General features: G+C 42.0%; 1 protein-coding gene across 1 annotated transcript in view; it reads right to left on the bottom strand.

The window, feature by feature from the left end:
• scn8aa (sodium channel, voltage gated, type VIII, alpha subunit a) overlaps window positions 1-22,293 on the bottom strand; it is a 223,578-nt gene that overhangs the window by 144,942 nt on the left and 56,343 nt on the right. Inside the window, 3 exon segments of the mRNA XM_034172325.1 lie at window positions 1,457-1,548; window positions 16,018-16,146; window positions 17,155-17,244. Coding sequence (XP_034028216.1) covers window positions 1,457-1,548; window positions 16,018-16,146; window positions 17,155-17,244 — 311 coding nt within the window.

Below are 22,293 nucleotides of genomic sequence, written 5' to 3'. Positions count from 1 at the left end.
CATCAAACTAAAACAAAATAAAATATGGCAAATCAAACTTTCAATGCCATTTGTCAGCCAAGCTCTTGATAGGCTAATATTGTAAAAGCAAGTGACTCAAAAGCATCATGCAGCGTAAGAGATATGTTCACAAACTAGGCTTGGCAGTCTTCATACATAAGTAATAGAGAAATTCAGTAGGGTGTCTCTAAAAGCTAATTCACTTCTCATATGAATGTCAACAAGTTTTGTTTTTGTTCCAAAAACAAACAAACAAACAAAAAATACAATCATCTTACTCCAATTTAACCACTAGCTGTAAAAATGGGCAAGAAAATTATTGGGCTACAAATTAAAAATACACATTCACATTTTCACAAGATACACTGAAAAACAATGTGGAGTGAACATTATTTGAAAAAGGCTTGGTAACAATTTCCACACAGAAATTCAAAGTAAAATTTATCTGAGTATATGCTTTTGCTTTTGTCAGTAAATGTTACTTACTTGTCGTTAGTAAAAATTGCTTCAAAATTGTTCCAAATCTATTAAAGAGAAACTCTTACACAGTGATTTCTAATCTTACAACAGACTCTCCTTGTTACTGATGGACATCCATGTACACAAACAGGATTTGAACCACCAACTCCTCAGTTCATGGGTACTTGGTTCTTCCATCTGAGGTACATTCACAATGAGCATGCTCAAAGAAATTTGAGTTTGGCAGTGACATTCCAGTTTTGCCAAGTGAAGTTTATACTGCTAGTTGGCTTTAGATGGCTGTAACTACCCATTGATTTAAAGGTTGGTAATTCAATTCTTAGTTGTGTGTCACTGTAGTTTAAGAACATGTTGCATGATGACGGGGCACTTTAAAAAAACTCTCATTAGATCTGTCACTGCTTTGAAATACAATTTACTAATGAGTGACAAAAACAAAAACAATACACAGTTAAATTCAGGTAGAATGTCTGTGTGGAAACTAAATTTTGTTTTGTTTTTTAAGTAAATTTTACTCCACATTTTTTCAGTGTACAATACATGGTGGCAAATTTAAGAGTCTAGTTTTAGTTATTAAATTCAGGATATAATCAATTATGTTTTTGGACTAAGCAATATTCTCTTGACAAATTTGATTTATATAGAAAAGAACATGTATGTATAGCCAGAGCAAGAGAAAGGAGCAGGTTAAAGCTATTTCTGAAGAGAAATACAGCTGCCTTTGAAATGAGCCTCATAATGAAAGCGCTACTGGAGCAGAAGAGAGTGCAGACACTTTAACGGGCCATAGAGGAGACTGCAAAGCCTATCAAAAATGTATTGGTACCATTTTTGATAATTTTGGAGGAAAAATAAATCAAAAAATGGCTGTCTCCAATTCTTTTCCATAGCTTAAAATCATAGTCGCAATCATAATAATAGTGAGTAGAAAAGAAAGGGTGAGAGGATCAGCCTTAGTGTTTAAACTGAGTCTCACCTGGAATGACAGAGATAGTTTTCAATGCTCGGAGAACTCTGAACGTTCTCAGCGCAGATACATTGCCCAGGTCCACAAACTCTGTTATATATCTGAAATAGGGGAAGGATCACACACAGAACAAACACGATGACAAAACCACACACAGCAAGAGCACAACACCACCGAACCGGGAGGAACGACGCCACTCACAGAGCCTGTCCACTGAGGAGAAGGGTGGAAGGTCAAAGGAAAGAAAGACACACACAGCTAACACCGACCCCGCCCCACCAGCCCTCCCACCCCATCCTGTCTTACCTGGAATTACAGAAATAGTTTTCAATGCCCTCAACACCCTGAACGTGCGCAGAGCTGAGACATTGCCTAGGTTTACAAACTCTGTTATATACCTGCAGGATCAAACCACAGTTAACAACAACTCGTTATTCACATGCAAGTATGAAAGTTCATTTACACAGTCGGACTATGTGGCAGCCTGATAAACAATGAGGATACTGCATGTTGACTGGTTCATCACTTTCTAGGTTTACATGTATGTGCTCATGTAAAAGCAGTTATGAACTACAAGTAGATATAGAATCACTGGCCACTTCATTAGGTACACCTGTTCAACTGCTCATCTGTATGTGTGTTGGTAGCGAAGGCGATGCTCTTGGCATGGTGGCTTTTGTTGTTCGTACATCTTACTCAATGGAAAAAAAACTGCAGCACACACTTCTAATATGATCGATTAGGCCAACTAAACAATCAACAACAACACAATCTCACTGCGGTATTGTATCACTTCCTGTTCCGGAGCACAGCGGTGTTTTTCTGTATCTGTTAGCTGTTTAATCTGCGCAGTTAGATTGATCTAGTTATCTAGATTACGATTTGTTTCCCAGTGTAATCTTTACGTGCCTTAACTAAAGCACTCCTTCTGCTGAATCACCTCTAAATTATTTACACATTATTCACTTTGCGTGTTTTTAGGAATCCGCTAGCTTAGCGTAGCTACTAGCTCTTAGCCGATTTAGCATGGCGGCTTCTCCTGTCTCTCCCGCACTTTTCTGCTCTGGGTGTGAAATGTTTAGTTATTCCTCGGCCTCCTTTAGCAGTAATGGTACTTGTAATAAGTGTAGCTTATTCGTAGCTTTGGAGGCCAGGCTGGGCGAATTGGAGACTCGGCTCCGCACCGTGGAAAATTCTACAGCTAGCCAGGCCCCTGTAGTCGGTGCAGACCAAGGTAGCTTAGCCGCCGTTAGTTCCCCCCTGGCAGATCCCGAGCAGCCGGGAAAGCAGGCTGACTGGGTGACTGTGAGGAGGAAGCGTAGTCCTAAACAGAAGCCCCGTGTACACCGCCAACCCGTTCACATTTCTAACCGTTTTTCCCCACTCGACGACACACCCGCCGAGGATCAAACTCTGGTTATTGGCGACTCTGTTTTGAGAAATGTGAAGTTAGCGACACCAGCAACCATAGTCAATTGTCTTCCGGGGGCCAGAGCAGGCGACATTGAAGGAAATTTGAAACTGCTGGTTAAGGCTAAGCGTAAATTTGGTAAGATTGTAATTCACGTCGGCAGTAATGACACCCGGTTACGCCAATCGGAGGTCACTAAAATTAACATTAAATCGGTGTGTAACTTTGCAAAAACAATGTCGGACTCTGTAGTTTTCTCTGGGCCCCTCCCCAATCAGACCGGGAGTGACATGTTTAGCCGCATGTTCTCCTTGAATTGCTGGCTGTCTGAGTGGTGTCCAAAAAATGAGGTGGGCTTCATAGATAATTGGCAAAGCTTCTGGGGAAAACCTGGTCTTGTTAGGAGAGACGGCATCCATCCCACTTTGGATGGAGCAGCTCTCATTTCTAGAAATCTGGCTAATTTTCTTAAATCCTCCAAACCGTGACTATCCAGGGTTGGGACCAGGAAGCAGAGTTGTAGTCTTACACACCTCTCTGCAGCTTCTCTCCCACTGCCATCCCCTCATTACCCCATCCCCGTAGAGACGGTGCCTGCTCCCAGACTACCAATAACCAGCAAAAATCTATTTAAGCATAAAAATTCAAAAAGAAAAAATAATATAGCACCTTCAACTGCACCACAGACTAAAACAGTTAAATGTGGTCTATTAAACATTAGGTCTCTCTCTTCTAAGTCCCTGTTGGTAAATGATATAATAATTGATCAACATATTGATTTATTCTGCCTAACAGAAACCTGGTTACAGCAGGATGAATATGTTAGTTTAAATGAGTCAACACCCCCGAGTCACACTAACTGTCAGAATGCTCGTAGCACGGGCCGGGGCGGTGGATTAGCAGCAATCTTCCATTCCAGCTTATTAATTAATCAAAAACCCAGACAGAGCTTTAATTAATTTGAAAGCTTGTCTCTTAGTCTTGTCCATCCAAATTGGAAGTCCCAAAAACCAGTTTTATTTGTTATTATCTATCGTCCACCTGGTCGTTACTGTGAGTTTCTCTGTGAATTTTCAGACCTTTTGTCTGACTTAGTGCTTAGCTCAGATAAGATAATTATAGTGGGCGATTTTAACATCCACACAGATGCTGAGAATGACAGCCTCAACACTGCATTTAATCTATTATTAGACTCTATTGGCTTTGCTCAAAAAGTAAATGAGTCCACCCACCACTTTAATCATATCTTAGATCTTGTTCTGACTTATGGTATGGAAATAGAAGACTTAACAGTATTCCCTGAAAACTCCCTTCTGTCTGATCATTTTTAATAACATTTACATTTACTCTGATGGACTACCCAGCAGTAGGGAATAAGTTTCATTACACTAGAAGTCTTTCAGAAAGCGCTGTAACTAGGTTTAAGGATATGATTCCTTCTTTATGTTCTCTAATGCCATATAACAACACAGTGCAGAGTAGCTACCTAAACTCTGTAAGTGAGATAGAGTATCTCGTCAATAGTTTTACATCCTCATTGAAGACAACTTTGGATGCTGTAGCTCCTCTGAAAAAGAGAGCTTTAAATCAGAAGTGTCTGACTCCATGGTATAACTCTCAAACTCGTAGCTTAAAGCAGATAACCCGTAAGTTGGAGAGGAAATGGCGTCTCACTAATTTAGAAGATCTTCACTTAGCCTGGAAAAAGAGTCTGTTGCTCTATAAAAAAGCCCTCCGTAAAGCTAGGACATCTTTCTACTCATCACTAATTGAAGAAAATAAGAACCCCAGGTTCTTTTCAGCACTGTAGCCAGGCTGACAAAGAGTCAGAGCTCTATTGAGCTGAGTATTCCATTAACTTTAACTAGTAATGAGTTCATGACTTTCTTTGCTAACAAATTTTAACTATTAGAGAAAAAATTACTCATAACCATCCCAAAGACGTATCGTTATCTTTGGCTGCTTTCAGTGATGCCGGTATTTGGTTAGACTCTTTCTCTCCGATTGTTCTGTCTGAGTTATTTTCATTAGTTACTTCATCCAAACCATCAACATGTTTATTAGACCCCATTCCTACCAGGCTGCTCAAGGAAGCCCTACCATTATTTAATGCTTCGATCTTAAATATGATCAATCTATCTTTGTTAGTTGGCTATGTACCACAGGCTTTTAAGGTGGCAGTAATTAAACCATTACTTAAAAAGCCATCACTTGACCCAGCTATCTTAGCTAATTATAGGCCAATCTCCAACCTTCCTTTTCTCTCAAAAATTCTTGAAAGGGTAGTTGTAAAACAGCTAACTGATCATCTGCAGAGGAATGGTCTATTTGAAGAGTTTCAGTCAGGTTTTAGAATTCATCATAGTACAGAAACAGCATTAGTGAAGGTTACAAATGATCTTCTTATGGCCTCGGACAGTGGACTCATCTCTGTGCTTGTTCTGTTAGACCTCAGTGCTGCTTTTGATACTGTTGACCATAAAATTTTATTACAGAGATTAGAGCATGCCATAGGTATTAAAGGCACTGCGCTGCGGTGGTTTGAATCATATTTGTCTAATAGATTACAATTTGTTCATGTAAATGGGGAATCTTCTTCACAGACTAAAGTTAATTATGGAGTTCCACAAGGTTCTGTGCTAGGACCAATTTTATTCACTTTATATATGCTTCCCTTAGGCAGTATTATTAGACGGTATTGCTTAAATTTTCATTGTTACGCAGATGATACCCAGCTTTATCTATCCATGAAGCCAGAGGACACACACCAATTAGCTAAACTGCAGGATTGTCTTACAGACATAAAGACATGGATGACCTCTAATTTCCTGCTTTTAAACTCAGATAAAACTGAAGTTATTGTACTTGGCCCCACAAATCTTAGAAACATGGTCTAACCAGATCCTTACTCTGGATGGCATTACCCTGACCTCTAGTAATACTGTGAGAAATCTTGGAGTCATTTTTGATCAGGATATGTCATTCAAAGCGCATATTAAACAAATATGTAGGACTGCTTTTTTGCATTTACGCAATATCTCTAAAATCAGAAAGGTCTTGTCTCAGAGTGATGCTGAAAAACTAATTCATGCATTTATTTCCTCTAGGCTGGACTATTGTAATTCATTATTATCAGGTTGTCCTAAAAGTTCCCTAAAAAGCCTTCAGTTAATTCAAAATGCTGCAGCTAGAGTGCTGACGGGGACTAGAAGGAGAGAGCATATCTCACCCATATTGGCCTCTCTTCATTGGCTTCCTGTTAATTCTAGAATAGAATTTAAAATTCTTCTTCTTACTTATAAGGTTTTGAATAATCAGGTCCCATCTTATCTTAGGGACCTCGTAGTACCATATCACCCCAATAGAGCGCTTCGCTCTCAGACTGCAGGCTTACTTGTAGTTCCTAGGGTTTGTAAGAGTAGAATGGGAGGCAGAGCCTTCAGCTTTCAGGCTCCTCTCCTGTGGAACCAGCTCCCAATTCAGATCAGGGAGACAGACACCCTCTCTACTTTTAAGATTAGGCTTAAAACTTTCCTTTTTGCTAAAGCTTATAGTTAGGGCTGGATCAGGTGACCCTGAACCATCCCTTAGTTATGCTGCTATAGACGTAGACTGCTGGGGGGTTCCCATGATCCACTGTTTCTTTCTCTTTTTGCTCTGTATGCACCACTCTGCATTTAATCATTAGTGATCGATCTCTGCTCCCCTCCACAGCATGTCTTTTTCCTGGTTCTCTCCCTCAGCCCCAACCAGTCCCAGCAGAAGACTGCCCCTCCCTGAGCCTGGTTCTGCTGGAGGTTTCTTCCTGTTAAAAGGGAGTTTTTCCTTCCCACTGTAGCCAAGTGCTTGCTCACAGGGGGTCGTTTTGACCGTTGGGGTTTTACATCATTATTGTATGGCCTTGCCTTACAATATAAAGCGCCTTGGGGCAACTGTTTGTTGTGATTTGGCGCTATATAAAAAAAAAAATTGATTGATTGATTGATTGAAGTCATATTATTACAGATATTTCTAATAAAATGCTCACAAGGGAGTCATCCAGTCATGCTAACACTAGCTGTTAGCATCACGCTACGTGATGCTACCAACTTCTAAAAGATGATGCTTTCAAAACACATGAATTATTAAATCCATCATGAATCACAGCTTTACCTTGGTCACATTGTCAGCAACAGTTTAGTTACAGCCTAAAGCCATTGCATCAATGCACTGGTTGCAATGGGGTACTTAAATTTTTTTTTAATGAAAAATGCTTACAATTTGGTAATTACTCTTTGCGGGTACCTTTGCTAGTTACATCTAATTAGCCAATTACGAGGTCTATTAGAAAAGTATCCGACCTTTGGCCAGGGGAACAAAACTGGCTTACCTGGAGGGTTGGAAACCTAATCACCCTCGAAGTACACTCCTTGGGACTCCACACATTTCTCCCAGCGGTGTCGCCACTGTTGGAAGCATTCCAAAAACGCCTCTTTCGGGATGGCGCGCAGCTCCGCCGTCGTTGCAGTCATGATGTCCTCCCTCGTCTCAAAACGCGTTCCTTTTAATGGTCTTTTAATTTTTGGGAACAGCCAGAAGTCGCAAGGGGCCATGTCAGGAGAGTATGGAGCCTGTGGAACCACAGGAGTTTGGTTTTTAGACAAATAAGTCCGAATCAAGTTGGAGGAATGAGCTGGCGCGTTGTAGTGGTGGAGGCGCCAATTTCCTGTGGCCCACAATTCCGGTCTCTTGCGCCGTACAGCATTACAGAGGTGACGGAGGACATCCCTGTAATACTCCTTCGTTAATGTTTGACCCTGTGGTGCGTACTCGTGGTGTACCACACCTCAGGAGTAAAAAAAAACAGTCAGCATTACCTTTACGTTGCTGCGCACTTGGTGCGCCTTCTTCAGTCGTGGCGACGTGGAATGCTTCCACTGTGACGACAGGAATTTCGTTTCCGGGTCATACCTGTACACCCAGGACTCATCGCCGGTGATAATAGTGTCCATAAAGCTGGGATCAGTGTGAATGGAGTCCAGCATGTCCTGTGAGACTTCCACACGGAGGTGCTTTTGCTCTGCGGTCAGCAACCTCGGCACGAACTTCGCAGCCACTCGCTTCATGCCCAAATCTTCTGTAACAATGGAATGTGCCGAAAAAGTACTGATGTCCACTTCGTCCGCAATTTCTTGGATGGTCACTCGACAGTCCCGCATCACCACAGTGTTCACTTTGGAAATGATCTCGTCATTTCGGCACGTCGATGGTCGGCCGGAGCGCGGCGCGCTCTCCACCGTTACACGTCCGTCTTTAAACCGGTTGTACCACTCCTTAATCTGTGTGGTGCCCATAGCTTCATCCCCGAAAGCCATCTTTATCTTTCGAATGGTTTCCACTTGGCTGTCGCCAAGTTTCTGGCAAAATTTGATGCAGTAGCGCTGCTCCAATCGTTCCGCCATTTTCCTTGCAAGAAAAATCCGCCGAGCACACAGGACCACTCCCCACACAAAGGCTGCTCACAGGCGAATGACGCAGCCGACAGGCGGGACAAAACTCACGCATGCGCACTAAGGATCAAGGTTGGCTGATGCAATCTCACGTGACTCAGCTCAATAAAGTTTTTTTAAAAAATAAAAAGGTTGGGTTTTTTTCTAATAGACCACGTATATAGCAGGAACTTGGAGGCTCTGCTGAAGTTCAAACAGAGCACTAGAATGTGACTTAAATGATATTGAATGTGGTGTGGCTGTTGGTGTCAGAGGTGCTACTTGGTGTTTTTTGCCGTGCACAACCGGAATATTAGCAATAATCCGGTTGTGCACGGCCATGTACACACCCGCAAAAACCCGAATATGCTCATATTCTGGTTTTTAAAAACTCAAATATGACCCCTGGGTTACCCCTTTTCTAATCCGAATATCAGGTCATATAAACATGCATCGGAATATCCCATAGAAAGGAACTTTATTTTGTGTTCTGCGCATGTCCTATCCGCAAGGAATCTTGGTCTTCTGAGTACGGCAACTACTTGTATGCGGCTCGCGCAACCCACCGGACACCACAGAAGCAGAAGTAAACAATCATGGGGAAATCCAGACGCGGCAGCACAGCACCACACTTTCGGAGGAAGGAGGAAACCGAGTACTTCATTAGTATTGTGAAAGACATGAATATAATGTCTTTTATTGACGGTAGAAAGTACCGAGATAGTGACATTTACAAGAAGGTGGCCAAAAAAAAAAACGCAGACTAAATCAAGCACCAGTGGAAGACGTGCGTCGCTGTTTAGATGGGGATATTCCAAATGATACCAATGACCATGTATACAGGAGTAACTCTGTCTGCTTAAGCATGTAAACGGGTTATTCCTAATGATTCAGAAACCGGAATATTGACCTTAACCCGAATATTAACGCCATGTAAACGTAGCCAATGTCACTGCATGCATAACAAAAAGATGAACCTTGTAGTAAAGGATACAGGAGAAGCCAGCCTGATGCGAACTCAGCCTCCACGTATGAACTGGGCCTGAGACTAACCCTGTTGTGCGTTACCTGTGCTGCTCCACAGCCTGTCCAGTGGATTTTTATTTTATTTTTTGGCACTGTTGTCGTGCGTTACCTGTGCTGCTCCACAGCCTTTCCAGTGGATTTTGATTTTTATTTTATTTTTTTTTTAGCACTGTTGTCGTGTGTTACCTGTGCTGCTCCACAGCCTGTCCAGTGGATTTTTATTTAGCGCTGTTGTCGTGCGTTACCTGTGCTGCTCCACAGCCTGTCTAGTGGATTTTTATTTTGTTTTAGCACTGTTGTCGTGCGTTGCCTGTGCTGCTCCACAGCCTGTCCAGTGGATTTTTATTTTTATTTTATTTTTTAGCACTGTTGTCGTGCGTTATCTGTGCTGCTCCACAGCCTGTCTAGTGGATTTTTATTTTTATTTTATTTTATTTTTTAGCACTGTTGTTGTGCGTTACCTGTGCTGCTCCACAGCCTGTCCTGTGGATTTTTATTTTTATTTTTTAGCACTGTTGTTGTGCGTTACCTGTGCTGCTCCACAGCCTGTCTAGTGGATTTTTATTTTATTTTAGCACTGTTGTCGTGCGTTACCTGTGCTGCTCCACAGCCTGTCTAGTGTCGGATTCCCTGTTTGGGAATCCGCTAGCTTAGCGTAGCTACTAGCTCTTAGCCGTTTTAGCATGGCGGCTTCTCCTGTCTCTCCCGTACTTTTCTGCTCTGGGTGTGAAATGTTTAGTTATTCCTCGGCCTCTTTTAGCAGTAACGGTACTTGTAATAAGTGCAGCTTATTCGTAGCTTTGGAGGCCAGGCTGGGCGAATTGGAGGCTAGGCTCCGCACCGTGGAAAATTCTACAGCTAGCCAGGCCCCTGTAGTTGGTGCGGACCAAGGTAGCTTAGCCGCCGTTAGTTCCCCCCTGGCAGACCCCGTGCAGTCGGGAAGGCAGGCTGACTGGGTGACTGTGAGGAGGAAGCGTAGCCCTAAACAGAAGCCCCGTGTACACCGTCAACCCGTTCACATCTCTAACCGTTTTTCCCCACTCGACGATACACTCGCCGAGGATCAAACTCTGGTTATTGGCGACTCGGTTTTGAGAAATGTGAAGTTAGCGACACCAGCGACCATTGTCAATTGTCTTCCGGGGGCCAGAGCAGGCGACATCGAAGGACATTTGAAATTGCTGGCTAAGGCTAAGCGTAAATTTGGTAAGATTGTAATTCACGTCGGCAGTAATGACACTCGGTTACGCCAATCGGAGGTCACTAAAATTAACATTGAATCGGTGTGTAACTTTGCAAAAACAATGTCGGACTCTGTTGTTTTCTCTGGGCCCCTCCCCAATCAGACCGGGAGTGACATGTTTAGCCGCATGTTCTCCTTGAATTGCTGGCTGTCTGAGTGGTGTCCAAAAAATGAGGTGGGCTTCATTGATAATTGGCAAAGCTTCTGGGGAAAACCTGGTCTTGTTAGGAGAGACGGCATCCATCCCACTTTAGAGGGAGCAGCTCTCATTTCTAGAAATCTGGCCAATTTTTTGGGATCCTCCAAACTGTGACTGTCTAGCGTTGGGACCAGGAGGCAGAGCTGTGGTCTTATACACCTCTCTGCAGCTTCTCTCCCCCTGCCATCCCCCTATTACCCCATCCCCGTAGAGACGGTGCCTGCTCCCAGACCACCAATAACTAGCAAAAATCTATTTAAGCATAAAAATTCAAAAAGAAAAAATAATATAGCACCTTCAATTGCACCACAGACTAAAACAGTTAAATGTGGTCTATTAAACATTAGGTCTCTTTCTTCTAAGTCCCTGTTGGTAAATGATATAATAATTGATCAACGTATTGATTTATTCTGCCTAACAGAAACTTGGTTACAGCAGGATGAATATGTTAGTTTAAATGAGTCAACACCCCCGAGTCACACTAACTGTCAGAATGCTCGTAGCACGGGCCGGGGCGGAGGATTAGCAGCAATCTTCCATTCCAGCTTATTAATTAATCAAAAACCTAGACAGAGCTTTAATTCATTTGAAAGCTTGTCTCTTAGTCTTGTCCATCCAAATTGGAAGTCCCAAAAACCAGTTTTATTTGTTATTATCTATCGTCCACCTGGTCGTTACTGTGAGTTTCTCTGTGAATTTTCAGACCTTTTGTCTGACTTAGTGCTTAGCTCAGATAAGATAATTATAGTGGGCGATTTTAACATCCACACAGATGCTGAGAATGACAGCCTCAACACTGCATTTAATCTATTATTAGACTCTATCGGCTTTGCTCAAAAAGTAAATGAGTCCATCCACCACTTTAATCATATTTTAGATCTTGTTCTGACTTATGGTATGGAAATAGAAGACTTAACAGTATTCCCTGAAAACTCCCTTTTGTCTGATCATTTTTTAATAACATTTACATTTACCCTGATGGACTACCCTGCAGTGGGGAATAAGTTTCATTACACTAGAAGTCTTTCAGAAAGCGCTGTAACTAGGTTTAAGGATATGATTCCTTCTTTATGTTCTCTAATGTCATATACCAACACAGAGCAGAGTAGCTACCTAAACTCTGTAAGGGAGTTAGAGTATCTTGTCAATAGTTTTACATCCTCATTGAAGACAACTTTGGATGCTGTAGCTCCTCTGAAAAAGAGAGCTTTAAATCAGAAGTGTCTGACTCCGTGGTATAACTCACAAACTCGTAGCTTAAAGCTGATAACCCGTAAGTTGGAGAGGAAATGGCGTCTCACTAATTTAGAAGATCTTCACTTAGCCTGGAAAAAGAGTTTGTTGCTCTATAAGAAAGCCCTTCGTGAAGCTAGGACATCTTTCTACTCATCACTAATTGAAGAAAATAAGAACAACCCCAGGTTTCTTTTCAGCACTGTAGCCAGGCTGACAAAGAGTCAGAGCTCTATTGAGCTGAGTATTCCATTAACTTTAACTAGTAATGACTTCATGACTTTCTTTGCTAACAAAATTTTGACTATTAGAGAAAAAATTACTCATAACCATCCCAAAGATGTATCGTTATCTTTGGCTGCTTTCAGTGATGCCGGTATTTGGTTAGACTCTTTCTCTCCGATTGTTCTGTCTGAGTTATTTTCATTAGTTACTTCATCCAAACCATCAACATGCTTATTAGACCCCATTCCTGCCAGGCTGCTCAAGGAAGTCCTACCATTATTTAATGCTTCAATCTTAAATATGATCAATCTATCTTTGTTAGTTGGCTATGTACCACAGGCCTTTAAGGTGGCAGTAATTAAACCATTACTTAAAAAGCCATCACTTGACCCAGCTATCTTAGCTAATTATAGGCCAATCTCCAACCTTCCTTTTCTCTCAAAGATTCTTGAGAGGGTAGTTGTAAAACAGCTAACTGATCACCTGCAGAGGAATGGTCTATTTGAAGAGTTTCAGTCAGGTTTTAGAATTCATCATAGTACAGAAACAGCATTAGTGAAGGTTACAAATGATCTTCTTATGGCTTCGGACAGTGGACTTATCTCTGTGCTTGTTCTGTTGGACCTCAGTGCTGCTTTTGATACTGTTGACCATAAAATTTTATTACAGAGATTAGAGCATGTCATAGGTATTAAAGGCATTGCGCTGCGGTGGTTTGAATCATATTTGTCTAATAGATTACAGTTTGTTCATGTAAATGGGGAATCTTCTTCACAGACTAAAGTTAATTATGGAGTTCCACAAGGTTCTGTGCTAGGACCAATTTTATTCACTTTATACATGCTTCCCTTGGGCAGTATTATTAGACGGTATTGCTTAAATTTTCATTGTTACGCAGATGATACCCAGCTTTATCTATCCATGAAGCCAGAGGATACGCACCAATTAGCTAAACTGCAGGATTGTCTTACAGACATAAAGACATGGATGACCTCTAATTTCCTGCTTTTAAACTCAGATAAAACTGAAGTTATTGTACTTGGCCCCACAAATCTTAGAAGCATGGTGTCTAACCAGATCGTTACTCTGGATGGCATTTCCCTGATCTCTAGTAATACTGTGAGAAATCTTGGAGTTATTTTTGATCAGGATATGTCATTCAAAGCGCATATTAAACAAATATGTAGGACTGCCTTTTTGCATTTACGCAATATCTCTAAAATCAGAAAGGTCTTGTCTCAGAGTGATGCTGAAAAACTAATTCATGCATTTATTTCCTCTAGGCTGGACTATTGTAATTCATTATTATCAGGTTGTCCTAAAAGTTCCCTAAAAAGCCTTCAGTTGGTTCAGAATGCTGCAGCTAGAGTACTGACGGGGACTAGCAGGAGAGAGCATATCTCACCCGTGTTGGCCTCCCTTCATTGGCTTCCTGTTAATGCTAGAATAGAATTTAAAATTCTTCTTCTTACTTATAAGGTTTTGAATAATCAGGTCCCATCTTATCTTAGGGACCTCGTAGTACCATATTACCCCATTAGAGCACTTCGCTCTCAGACTGCGGGCTTACTTGTAGTTCCTAGGGTTTGTAAGAGTAGAATGGGAGGCAGAGCCTTCAGCTTTCAGGCTCCTCTCCTGTGGAACCAGCTCCCAATTCAGATCAGGGAGACAGATACCCTCTCTACTTTTAAGATTAGGCTTAAAACTTTCCTTTTCGCTAAGGCTTATACACTCAACAAAAATATAAACGCAACACTTTTGGTTTTGCTCCCATTTTGTATGAGATGAACTCAAAGATCTAAAACTTTTTCCACATACACAATATCACCATTTCCCTCGAATATTGTTCACAAACCAGTCTAAATCTGTGATAGTGAGCACTTCTCCTTTGCTGAGATAATCCATCCCACCTCACAGGTGTGCCATACCAAGATGCTGATTAGACACCATGATTAGTGCACAGGTGTGCCTTAGACTGCCCACAATAAAAGGCCACTCTGAAAGGTGCAGTTTTATCACACAGCACAAAGCCACAGATGTCGCAAGATTTGAGGGAGCGTGCAGTTGGCATGCTGACAGCAGGAATGTCAACCCGAGCTGTTGCTCGTGTATTGAATGTTCATGTCTCTTCCATAAGCCGTCTCCAAAGTCGTTTCAGAGAATTTGGCAGTACATCCAACCAGCCTCACAACCGCAGACCACGTGTAACCACACCAGCCCAGGACCTCCACATCCAGCATGTTCACCTCCAAGATCGTCTGAGACCAGCCACTCGGACAGCTGCTGAAACAATCGGTTTGCATAACCAAAGAATTTCTGCACAAACTGTCAGAAACCGTCTCAGGGAAGCTCATCTGCATGCTCGGCGTCCTCATCGGTGTCTCGACCTGACTCCAGTTCGTCGTCGTAACCGACTTGAGTGGGCAAATGCTCACATTCGCTGGCGTTTGGCACGTTGGAGAGGTGTTCTCTTCACGGATGATGTGAAGGAGATGTGTTGCACTGCATGAGGCAAATGGTGGTCACACCAGATACTGACTGGTATACCCCCCCAATAAAACAAAACTGCACCTTTCAGAGTGGCCTTTTATTGTGGGCAGTCTAAGGCACACCTGTGCACTAATCATGGTGTCTAATCAGCATCTTGGTATGGCACACCTGTGAGGTGGGATGGATTATCTCAGCAAAGGAGAAGTGCTCACTATCACAGATTTAGACTGGTTTGTGAACAATATTTGAGGGAAATGGTGATATTGTGTATGTGGAAAAAGTTTTAGATCTTTGAGTTCATCTCATACAAAATGGGAGCAAAACCAAAAGTGTTGCGTTTATATTTTTGTTGAGTATAGTTAGGGCTGGATCGGGTGACCCTGGACCATCCCTTGGTTATGTTGCTTTAGACGTAGACTGTGTTTCATAATTATTGTATGGCCTTGCCTTGCAATGTGGAGCGCCTTGGGGCAACTGTTTGTTGTGATTTGGCGCTATACAAGAAAAAAGTTGATTGATTGATTGATAAACCAACCCGGACCGATTTCTTAACCCAGGTCGAGATCTCCCGGGGGCCAAGTTCTCTTGTTACAGGTGTAAATGGGCTACAGCAGCAGAAAACCACACCGGGTGCCACTGCTATCAACTGAGACCAAGAAAGTCAGGCTTAACAAAACTGGACAATGAAAGATTGGAAAAAGGTTGCCTGGTCTGATATGTCTTGATTTCTGCTGCAATATTCAGATGGTAGTGTCAGAATTTGGCTAAAACATCAAGAAAGTATTGGTCCATCCTGCCTTGCAACAACATTTCAGGCTGCTGATGGTGTAATTGCATGATACCATCATCTGAATATAGAGCAAAATCTCTGAGGAACACTGAATCTATGCCATGAGGAACAAAGACTATTCTGAAGGCAAAAGGGAATGAAAACCGGGACTATCAAGGTGTACCTCATGAAGTGGTCAGTGACTGCATATTTAATGGGTAACACTGGGTCTTAAAGTGGATGAAGCACAATCCAGCAGAGAAAGAAAGTTAAACATAAATCAGAAGAGTGGCCCTGAGGTGTGGGTGCTGTCAGGGTGGCTGCAGCTTGTCAGATGGAAACCTTCAATTCCCAAAGGAGAGAAACCAGAGAAATCTTGGATCAGTGGACAAAAAATTTCATTAGATACAAACGTAGTAAGACGAAAAGATTAACAATCTTCATCGATCCTCTGACTCAGAACAAACATCACTGAGCTGACAGGCCTTTGACAAAAAAATACTTACGCCATTGAAATGACCATGAAATCCAGCCAGTTCCATGGATCTCTGAGGAATGTAAACCCGTCTATACAGAAACCTCGTGCCGTGATTTTTACAAGCGACTCAAAAGTATAAATTCCTGTGAATGTGTACCTGAAAGACAAAATTGACAATCACTTTGCCATGTTGGATTGAAGCTAACTGATATCTAAACATCTGCACCTTCTACAGGAAGTGACAAATTGGAGAACAGGGGCCAAGATAAATTGGGAAAAATGTGCAATCTGAATACAGCAAAAAATTGCAGTTTTTGTCTTTAATGAAGAAAACTTGTAATGTTTACATTAACTCAATGGTGCCAATGATAGAAGGTAGTTAACACTAGACTTAGCTGATTTTTCATTCTTAAAATGGGAAGACATTTAGCAAAATGTTCAGATGTTATTTTTATTTATTCTCTTTAAAAAATGATGGCAAGCGTTTATGAGCAATTTCTAATAATAATGCATATCTTAAATGCTGTTCTTGTGGATTATTAAAATTTAGTCAGCATTATTGGCACCTGTGAATTTTAAAGATGGAATTTTAAATATCTTGAAAAATCGCAGGAAATCCAGGAAGCATTTTTCTATGAGCACAATATTTAATAGGACTTGCTTTATCCAAGAAATGCACAGATCTCAGTTTATCATATTTTGTTAACACATGCAGGCAAGTCCATTATTTGACATGACAATTTTTGTAATTATGTCTTTATATACCAACAGAATGAAGTTGAAATGAAACCATGTAGATGTGCTGGTGTGTAGATTTAATGTAGCTTTAACTCCAAGGGTTACACATGTTTTCGATGTTAATTTTATATACATGTACAGTGCCTTGCAAAAGTATTCACCCCCCTTGGGCTGTTACACACTTTAAATTAAATGTAGTTGACTGGAGGATCACTGTGGGGTATTTTGTGTGTGTGTGTGTGTGGAGGGGGGGCACTTTCCATTTCAGCCCAACCTTTTTCTGATTTGGGGTTGCAATAAATTCAAGTCAGATTTGACTCTTTTGAAATGTTTAATCAATAAAGTTCATTCTCATTTCCACTCCATTCATACTGAGGCATGCTTTAATACTGCTGAGGGAGAAGAAAAAGAAGAAACGTGTACTTACTCTACTTGTTTTGACCACTCAGGAGGATCACTAAAGGTCATGAATATACAGTTGGTCAAAATAGTACACATAATGATCATGCTGAAAAGCGTGAGGAGCAAGTTAAGGAAACTGTCAATCATAGTGAAGTAAACACAAACATCAAAACATCATCACAATCCTACAAATGTAATTATAGACATAAAAAAAAGAATCTACAGCATGTTAAGCAGACAGTCCATGCAGCCCTTAGCATTTAACTTGTAAGGCCATTAAAAGCTACTCAGAGTACTTAACAGCAGCGTGCTATGTGTGTTCACCATCACAAAGACAATTTTAACCTTTACTTGTTAGGTTCTGCCCTGTCTCCCCCTCTGTTTTCCCCGTCTGTGTGCTGGGCTGGGTGTGGCCGACCTTGTTTCCACTCTGCCCCCACCTACTCAAGCGCTCCTCATCTACAGGGCCCGATTTACCATAGGGGCATGGTGGGCAGTTGCCCACGGGCCTCCACAAAAAAACTATTACTATGACAAACCGTCGAATCAGTGTCGACTGTGTCGATGACATTACCAATTCGCAATATTACATCTTACAAGTTACACCAAATGTAACAGTTTCACCGTAATAGCTTCAAAACAGTAATAGCTTCTGGTCTTATTCATCGAGTATAATCTCAACCGGAAGTCAGTATTCCCCAATGTTCTATTACTACGCCAACTGGTAAACAATTTTGTCCAAATGTAATTTTTTTCTAAACGTAACGCTAGAAGAGTTTTGATTTAAGTTTTGTAAGTGATATGTGTGTTTGTATATAATAAAATGTTTTTAAGCAAAATTTCATTTTCGAGTTCTGTTACTAATGTGTTATGTTAGGTCGCTCGTACTGTAGGGGCCTCCACACCTCACCTTGCCCCTGGGCCTCCACAACTGTAAATCGGGCACTGCTCATCTACATTGATTGCCTCCACCTGAAGCGGCAGCATTTAAACGCGGTGTCGCAGACCGAACTGTCCCCCCTAAAAATTGGTCCGCCCTACCTTCATTGCGTCTGCATCATTTGGGACCACAGCAGCACGTCTGAGATGGACTCACTACACACAAAGCAATCAAAGGGATTAATGTGTTTATTAACCATCAGATGACCTCTTAAATCATTCTAAAGTAAGTTTTATGCAGAAACAAGGCTGGTTTAAGCAGAAAACGAGGCGATAATCAGTGAGTCATTACTGACGCTCTGAAATGACGTAGGCACAGCTGCGGCTGTGGCACTTTGGTTGTTCCGCCATCTTTTATGATGAAATAATGCTGAATTTATGTGGAAATGATTGTTGTACAAAAGCTTCAGATATCTGTCCCTGAGATAGATGATGACAGGAGTGCAGTTTTAAGTAGAAACGAGGTGATAATCAATGAATCACTGCTGACGCTCAGAAATGACGCATGCGCAGTGAAGGCAGTGTGGGCCGATTTTTAGGAGGGACCGGTCGGTCAGCGACACCAGTCTTACTCTCCACTCATCACCAGTTTGTCATTGTAGCCACTGTTGTAACTACTTAGTTAGTGTCAACTGTGGTAGCTTGGTTGTATTCTGTATTTTTGTGCTCCTATGTAACCCCAGCGTTTTTTTCTATTTTTCCTCTAGCCCAGCCACGCTCACCAGCCCTGTCCACCATGTGGAACCCCTTTACTTCTGGCAATAAACCCCTTGTTGAACTTTTCTCTGTTTGGAGTCTGTTGTGTGGGTTCTATTTCAGTTTGAAGGCTTTGCTTAACAGAAGGAATTGGCCACACAATGAACCTCACAGAGCTCTCGACAGCCAGGGAGTGCTGCTGGGCCAACATGAACAATTGCTGAGAGCTCTTTTTGAAGGCAGCCAAAACATGGCTGCCCAGGTCACAGAGTTGACTCATCAAATTTCCACTCTTGCCACCTCTGCTCAGGCTATGTCTTCAACCCCTGCTACAGAACGTCATGTAAGTAATCCCGAACTTTTTTGGGGGGATTTGAATTTGTGTCTGGGATTTTTGCTGCAGTGCGGCCTAATATTTTTGCAATGTCCCAATTCTTTTCCAATTCTGCCAAGATTGATTTTGTGTTGGGGTTGTTAAGAGCTATAGTGTTGGCCTGGGCTGAGGTGGTCAGTACTAATGTTAACCTAAGTACTCTGACTTATTCTCATTTTGAGGATAGCTTCAAAGCAGTTTCTGATCACCCCAATTATCCCAGTCATAAGGATAACGCTTCCAGTTGGCTGCTCTGTCTTTGGCAGGGAGTCTGCTCAGTCACTGGCTACTCAGTGGAGTTTTGGACTTTGTTAGCTGACGCACAGTGGGCTAATGAAGGAACTAAAGAAGAACTAGCAGCATGTGATGAACCTCCTGACTGGCACTCCCTTGTTTCCTTAGCCATCAGGATGGACCACCAGCTCTGTGAGAGGTGCCAGGAGAGGGCAGCCAGCACCTCCAAGCCATCCTCCCCACAATCTTGTTCATCCTGCCAACCCTGGACCACTGTTGCTGCCCAGTCAGGTAACTTGGCTCATCCCCCAGCTTGACCAGCAGAAGCCCATACAGATAAGCCAAGCTAAGCTAATATCTGAGGAGCACATCCACAGGGTCCATGCTAGAGACTGTCTGTACTGTGGTAAGCCTGGTCACTTCATTTCAACCTGTCCTGTTCACCCCCCAAAAAAAGGGCTTGTCAGTAGAGGTGGGGGTACTGGTGAGCGAGACACAAACCTACCCTTCCAGGATCCCATCTGCAGGTTCAGGCCTCGCTTTGTGTTGGAATTATATTGCTGCCTCTCTTAGCATTGAGACTCAGGTGCAGAGGTTAGCCTGTTAAACATGGGTCTTGCCGAACAGCTGGGCTGCGACCTGGAGTCTCTGGAGTGACCAAATTCTACACTAGCATTGGATGGAAGGACCTTCACTGAGCTGACTCACAGAATCTCACCCATAACTCTGATAATCTCTGGTAATCATCAAGAATCAATAACGCTCCACATAATCTCTGCACCTCAGATTCCTCTGGTTTTGGGATACCCCTGGCTCAAGCTGCACAACCCACACATAGACTGGACTTTGGGTAAAATTATAGGATGAAGCACACATGGTAATTCCTTATGTTTAAAATCTGCTTTCTCTCCCTCAGATCAGGCCCTGTTATCTTCAGACCCTCATCCCAGTCCAGCTGATCTATCCATGGTTTCACCTGCCTACTATGATAGCAGTGAGGTATTCAGTAAAGCTCAAGCCCTGTCCTTGCCACCTCATCATCCCTATGATTGCACTGCTGACCTGCTGGCTGGGGCCACGCTTCCCTCTAGTTGTTTATATAATCTCTCTCAGTCTGAAAGGGAAGCAATGGAAAATACATCTCAAAGTCCCTGGTAGCAGGAATAATTTGGCCATCATCTTCACCAACAGGGGCAGGTGTCTTTTTCACTGATTAAAATGGGCAAGACTCTCCAACCCTGTACTGACTTTTGAGGTTTCAATAACATTACCATTAAGAATAAGTACCCACTCCCCCTCATCAATTCCGCCTTCGAGCCACTTGTGGGAGCAGAAATCTTCTCCAAATTACACCTGCGCAATGCCTATTGTTTCGTGTGGATGAAGGAAGGCGACAAATGGAAGACCACCTTCAATGTGTCCCTTGGGCATTTTGAGTACCTGGTCATGCCCTTTGGACTCAGTAATGCTCTGCAGTTTTTCAATCCCTCATTAATGATGTCCTTCGTGACTTTATGAACAGGTTTGTTTTTGTCTATTTGGATGACATTCTTAGTCTTAGTTTCTTAGTCTTAGAAATTATGTGAGCAGCACCAGCACATGCTCCATAACCTGACCTAATCTATTAGACTTGACAGCTGTGAATGGTTTACTAATATGAACAGGCATGAGCTAGGCTGCAAGTGAAGCGTGGGTTTAGGAATTAGGTTAAGTAGTAGCAGTTGTAACAAGCTTGATCAGATAATTTTAACCTGCAGACCAGTGTATTTACTCATTTGGATAAAGCTAGTGCCAAACTATAATCCAAATCCCCATGCCATTTCACATTACACTATGTTGGTTTTACTGTACCAGGTGGGACCCAGACTTTTAACCTCTTAAGCTCTAGGACCTATTTCACCAAAATCACATACCCATACATTATGATTTATTTCTCAGCTTGTACAAGGTCAAAAATGCAAAACTTTGGTTCAGGTAAAAGACAGGTCCTAGGGGATGTTGCGGATGCAAAAAAATTTAAAGTAAATAATACTTGGTAGGAGTAAATGAGGGTTTTTTTGCCCAAAACATGAATTCCAATTTGTCTTTATTTGCTTGGCGTTTGAGCTGTGGTTAGCTGATATGTGATTGAAGTGGATACTTTTGTAGAGGAGACTTCGCTTAACATTTTGATGTATAATAAGTGTAGGTTGGTGTCAGCATTGGTAATGGCCCAGTCACACGGCACTTAACGAAGATTAACAAAGCCCTAACGAAACAAGAAATCTGGACTTTCGCTGACTTTCATTGACATTGTTTAACCATTGCTCAGCTTTGTTCCTGCAGCTGGCGCTTCATCAGGATTTTTAAACTATTAAAAAATTTGAACAAAGGGCAACAAAAACCTCAATTCGTCCATGTTTTGTTTTGCTGTCATTCTTGATTTTTAAATCGTTTGTTTAGTTTTTGTAACGTTATTGTTTGACTTCATTTGACCAGCTCAATATTTTCACACTGTACAGAAGACCATTTGTGAGCGCTGCTGCTGTGTTCATGTACCATCGGAAATTACAGGGCAAACTCAGCCTGTTTGCTTGGATATTTTTTTTATCTGGGTCGGGGGGTCAGCTTCACTGGGCTCAGGCACCTTATATAGGCCAGAATTAATATTTTGTGTTGATACAATTAATTATTTTGCCACAAGCAACTGCTGAATTTGAAACAACAAAAATGTTTTGTAATTTCCGACGGTACCTGAACGCAATGGCAGCGGCAGTAGCAGCTCCTGTGTGCGCATATTATTTTTTATTAAATATAACAATATGAGTGTATGAATGACAATCCAGCCCTTATGTACATGTGGCAATGGGTAGATAATTCAAATGATTATATAAAGAGCTGTTCTGGAAGGCAGAATTCACGTTGTGGATCAGCTGCAGCTGG

The sequence above is a fragment of the Thalassophryne amazonica genome, chromosome 6 (genome assembly GCF_902500255.1).
Source record: "Thalassophryne amazonica chromosome 6, fThaAma1.1, whole genome shotgun sequence".
Lineage (NCBI taxonomy): Eukaryota > Metazoa > Chordata > Actinopteri > Batrachoidiformes > Batrachoididae > Thalassophryne > Thalassophryne amazonica.
The sequence above is the reverse complement of the archived record's forward strand: the minus strand, read 5'-3'. Positions and strand labels throughout refer to the sequence as shown.